Source organism: Ylistrum balloti, unplaced genomic scaffold, assembly GCF_031769215.1.
Source record: "Ylistrum balloti isolate Yb309-2 unplaced genomic scaffold, AGI_CSIRO_Ybal_v1 Utg369564, whole genome shotgun sequence".
In the NCBI taxonomy this organism is placed as follows: Eukaryota; Metazoa; Mollusca; class Bivalvia; order Pectinida; family Pectinidae; genus Ylistrum; species Ylistrum balloti.
This window is the reverse complement of record NW_026781863.1, coordinates 90,934-94,844: the sequence shown is the minus strand read 5'-3', so window position 1 is coordinate 94,844 and position 3,911 is coordinate 90,934. Positions and strand designations below refer to the sequence as shown.

Sequence of the window (3,911 nt, the reverse complement as noted above, 5' to 3'; positions counted from 1 at the left end):
ACTTGAGCCATACAGACACAGTGACCATGAAAATAGACACGGGAAGTAAGGGGCCCATCAAACTAAAACCTTACAGGACCCCCCTGCGTAAACGGGAGGTAGTTGACAAAGCCGTAGAGGATATGTTAGAGGCAAACATTATTAGGAGGTCGAAGTCGCCATGGTCATTTCCCATAGTTATCGTAGACAAAAAGGACGGTACAAAACGGTTTTGCGTCGACTTTAGGCAGCTTAATAAAATAACCAAACCCTTTTCTTATGCATTACCGCTTATAGACGATATTTTGGCCCTGCTAGGTAAGGCACATTACTTTACCACTCTAGACTTAAAATCGGGCTATTGGCAAGTACTAATGGACGAAAAAGACCGAGAGAAAAACTGCATTCGTTTGCCATAAAGGCTTGTTTGAATTTAACGTTATGCCATTCGGACTGAGTAATGCACCCGCGGTGTTCTCCGAACTTATGTCAATAGTTCTTCGAGGGTTAGACCATATGGCCATAGCGTATTTGGACGACATACTAATATTTTCCCCCACAATAGAGGAACATCTGGAACATATTAGGATTGTCTTTAATAGACTCCGTCAGCATGACTTGCGACTTAAGCTGAAGAAATGTTTTTTTGCCCAGACCGAAACGAAATATTTAGGATTTACTATCAACAAAGGTGGTGTTATGCCGGATATGCAAAAGGTTGAGGCTATAAGAGCAATGGCTGCACCAACAAACGTACGGGAAGTACGAGGATTTATTGGGTGCACTAGCTACTACCGCAGATTTATCCCTAACTTTTCATACATCGCGGAGCCACTGATAGCTTTAACAAGGAAATACGCGAAATTTAAGTGGACTCAGGAATGTGAAAAAGCTTTTATATATTTAAAGGATAGTCTCACGGCAATACCTTATCTTGCTTATCCTGATATCAATCAACCATACATTCTGTACACAGATGCTAGTGACAGATGCATCGGCGCGTGTCTCACACAGTCGGCAATAGGGGAAAAGGCCTTCTTGCCAAACATTAAGAATGAAAGGCCAATTTACTTTCTGTCTCACAAACTGAGCGATACACAGACTAGATGGTCCACCATAGAAAAGGAGGCCTATGCCATTCATTACGCCTTGCAAAAATTAGACCATTATTTACACAACGCGGAATTTGTTATTCGAACGGACCATAAACCCTTAAAGTACATATTAGACTCTCCAATGCAAAATAGGAAGATCCAACTTTGGGCGTTAAGTTTATCAGGCTACAACTGTCGAGTAGAGTATATCCCCGGGACAGAAAATACTTGTGCTGATCTCTTATCAAGGTCCCCAGGACAGACCACCACAGAGGACGATACAAACCCCAACGATGACTGCCCCGACATTACGGATAAAACTTTTGAAATAGCGGTCTTGAATTCCAATCAGTTCGATCCCAAGGATTTTGCTAGTTGTGAGATAGCGGGTGACGCTGACATTGACATCCAGAGCCCGACCTTGCTAGATCTCGATATGAGACAGGAACAGCCAAAGGACGAGACAATAGCTGATTTAATACAAAAACTGACTGAAGCTGATGACAGTAAGGCGATACATAGGAAATACATGCTAGTAGAGGGAGTACTGTATTACATAACTGACCCAGATAATAAGACAACCTTGAGGTTATATGTTCCGGAGCACTTGCGTGGCAAGGTAGTTACACAGTATCATGATGAAAACGGGCATATGGGCATAGATAAAACTTATGAGGCAATTAAACAAAAATATTTCTGGCCAAACCTGTACAAAAAGCTCTATTCCTACATATCTGATTGTGTTCCATGCCAAAAAAAGAAGCCTACAGAAACGAAAACCCCCCCCATTACAGGAAACAGATATACCGCCGTTTCCTTTTGCAAAGGTAGGACTAGATCTATCAGGTCCTTACCCCAGGTCGTTATCGGGAAACAAATACATTGTCAGTTTTGTAGACTGGTATAGCGGTTGGCCCGAAGCCTTTGCCGTACCTGACAAAAGCGCGGAAACTATCGCCCATCTTTTAATTGAAGAAATATTTCCACGATATGGGGCACCATTACAAATTGTTACTGATAACGGGACGGAAAATGAAAATAGGGTTATGAGAGAAACTTTAGCAGTATTGAATATCAGCCACCTAACGACGGCATTTTATCATCCGCAAAGTAATGCCAAGGTAGAACGCTTCCACCGAACGTTACATGATATTTTGGCAAAAAAACTTGACGATGACACGACGGCATGGGACGTATATCTCAATCAGACGCTGGCAGCTGTCCGCTTTAACATCAGTGAATCCTCCAAATTCTCACCATTTTTCTTGTTATATAACAGAGACGTAGTCCTGCCAGTTGATAACCTGTTACAACCGCGACGAAAGTATGTTGGAGAGGAACTCCATCAAATTGCGCTTGAACAGCAGCACAAGTCATTTATGTTAGTCCATAAAAATCTCAAAAGGGCCAAACAACGACAAGAACGCTATGCTAATAGACATACTAAACCCGTTGAATTTAAAGTCGGTGACCCCGTGCATTATCGTAACCATCTCCGAAAAAATAAACTGGATAACAAATGGGCATTGTACTATAGAATTATATCCCAAACGACACCTGTAAGCTTTGTAATTAGAAATCAATTAGATGGAACCGTTACTAAGGCCCACGCCGAACACCTTCGCCTTGCTAAAATTGATGAATGGGAGATTCCCCACAAACCGACAGGTCGTCCACCACGTCGGGCGAAGTTTGTTGTCCCGCCAACCGATAGTGCGGACGCTGATTCGGAAAGTTCCGACTCTGATATACCGCTAGCCGATATTGCCCGTCGTTTCCGTCGGGAAAGGTCTTCTTCATCGGGGGAGGACAACATCCCCCTGATGGAATTGACAAAACGTTGGAAACGAGCCCAAATTTCTAATAGCCCCCCCGATCGTTCCAGTCACTCCGCCTCCGACTCAAACGGGAGTACCGTAAACCCTGTGGAGGCCCCAAGTTCCAATAGCGCAAGTGACAATGTCGATAGCGACCACGAATCTATGTCTGTCAATCAAGTTTCTCGGTTCCTAAATTCTCAAGATAAAACAAAAAAGGGTGAACGCAAAGTAGCTATAGCGGAATCCTTGTTAGATGTGTTGAGCAAACTTATATAAGGTTTCGTGTCAATAAGGTTAATAAGTCATTTAATTGACCATTGTAAATAGATTGTAAATATATATTAATTGTTTTGTAATTGCAGATATTGAATTGGGATCTGTGACCTGCATTGATCGTAAAATTTTCTGTGATCTCCACCCGTTAACAATTAAGCACCATGAAGCTGATACATGCACTGACAATTGCCGTAGGTTTGGTAGGTTGTTGGGTTCCACACGTGAGATCATCCCTACTTGTACACGAAAATGTTATCTTTAATAAGATCCATGAGCTATCATTTACCCGCTCCCGATGGCTTGTAACGGCCGTGATTGACTTTCGAACTTTCGAGAACTTCCAAATAAAGCTAAATCTTGATCTAGCCGAAGCGTCGCGCATAAATGCGCGGGTTCAACAACAATTCACATTACATACAAAGGGCGAGTATCAAGAGACTATAACCGCAGTCAAAAGAGAGTTAGAATATTTAAATGTCAGTTACAGTTCTGTTAAAGATGGATTTCTGGAATATAAGACCATGAATAATCGGTATAAACGCAGTTTACTTCCAATAGTAGGGAAGGCATTGAGCTTCCTATTTGGTACTGTATCAGAAGATGACCTTGACTCTATTCACCAGGGTATTAACACCTTGGCAAGGAATCAAGAACATATCGCCCATGTTGTCGAAGACAGCATGTCGATAATAAACATTACAAGAGTTCAGGTATCTGAAAATAGACAAGCAATCAACAAACT

General features: G+C 42.1%; 1 protein-coding gene across 1 annotated transcript; it reads left to right on the top strand.

Moving 5' to 3' along the window:
- Positions 1-420: 420 nt before the first annotated feature.
- On the top strand, positions 421-3,169 carry LOC132551825 (uncharacterized). Its single transcript, XM_060216002.1, has 2 exons — positions 421-1,692; positions 1,868-3,169. The coding sequence occupies exons 1-2, from the start codon at positions 421-423 to the stop codon at positions 3,167-3,169; spliced, it is 2,574 nt and encodes an 857-aa protein (XP_060071985.1).
- Positions 3,170-3,911: the final 742 nt, after the last annotated feature.

Bases quoted from the DNA above. Each gene is read 5' to 3' on its own strand.
- LOC132551825 (XM_060216002.1), top strand. From the start codon at position 421: ATGCCATTCGGACTGAGTAATGCACCCGCGGTGTTCTCCGAACTTATG. The intron at 1,693-1,867 runs GTAGTTACACAG...CCCCCATTACAG, and splicing joins CGGAGCACTTGCGTGGCAAG to GAAACAGATATACCGCCGTT.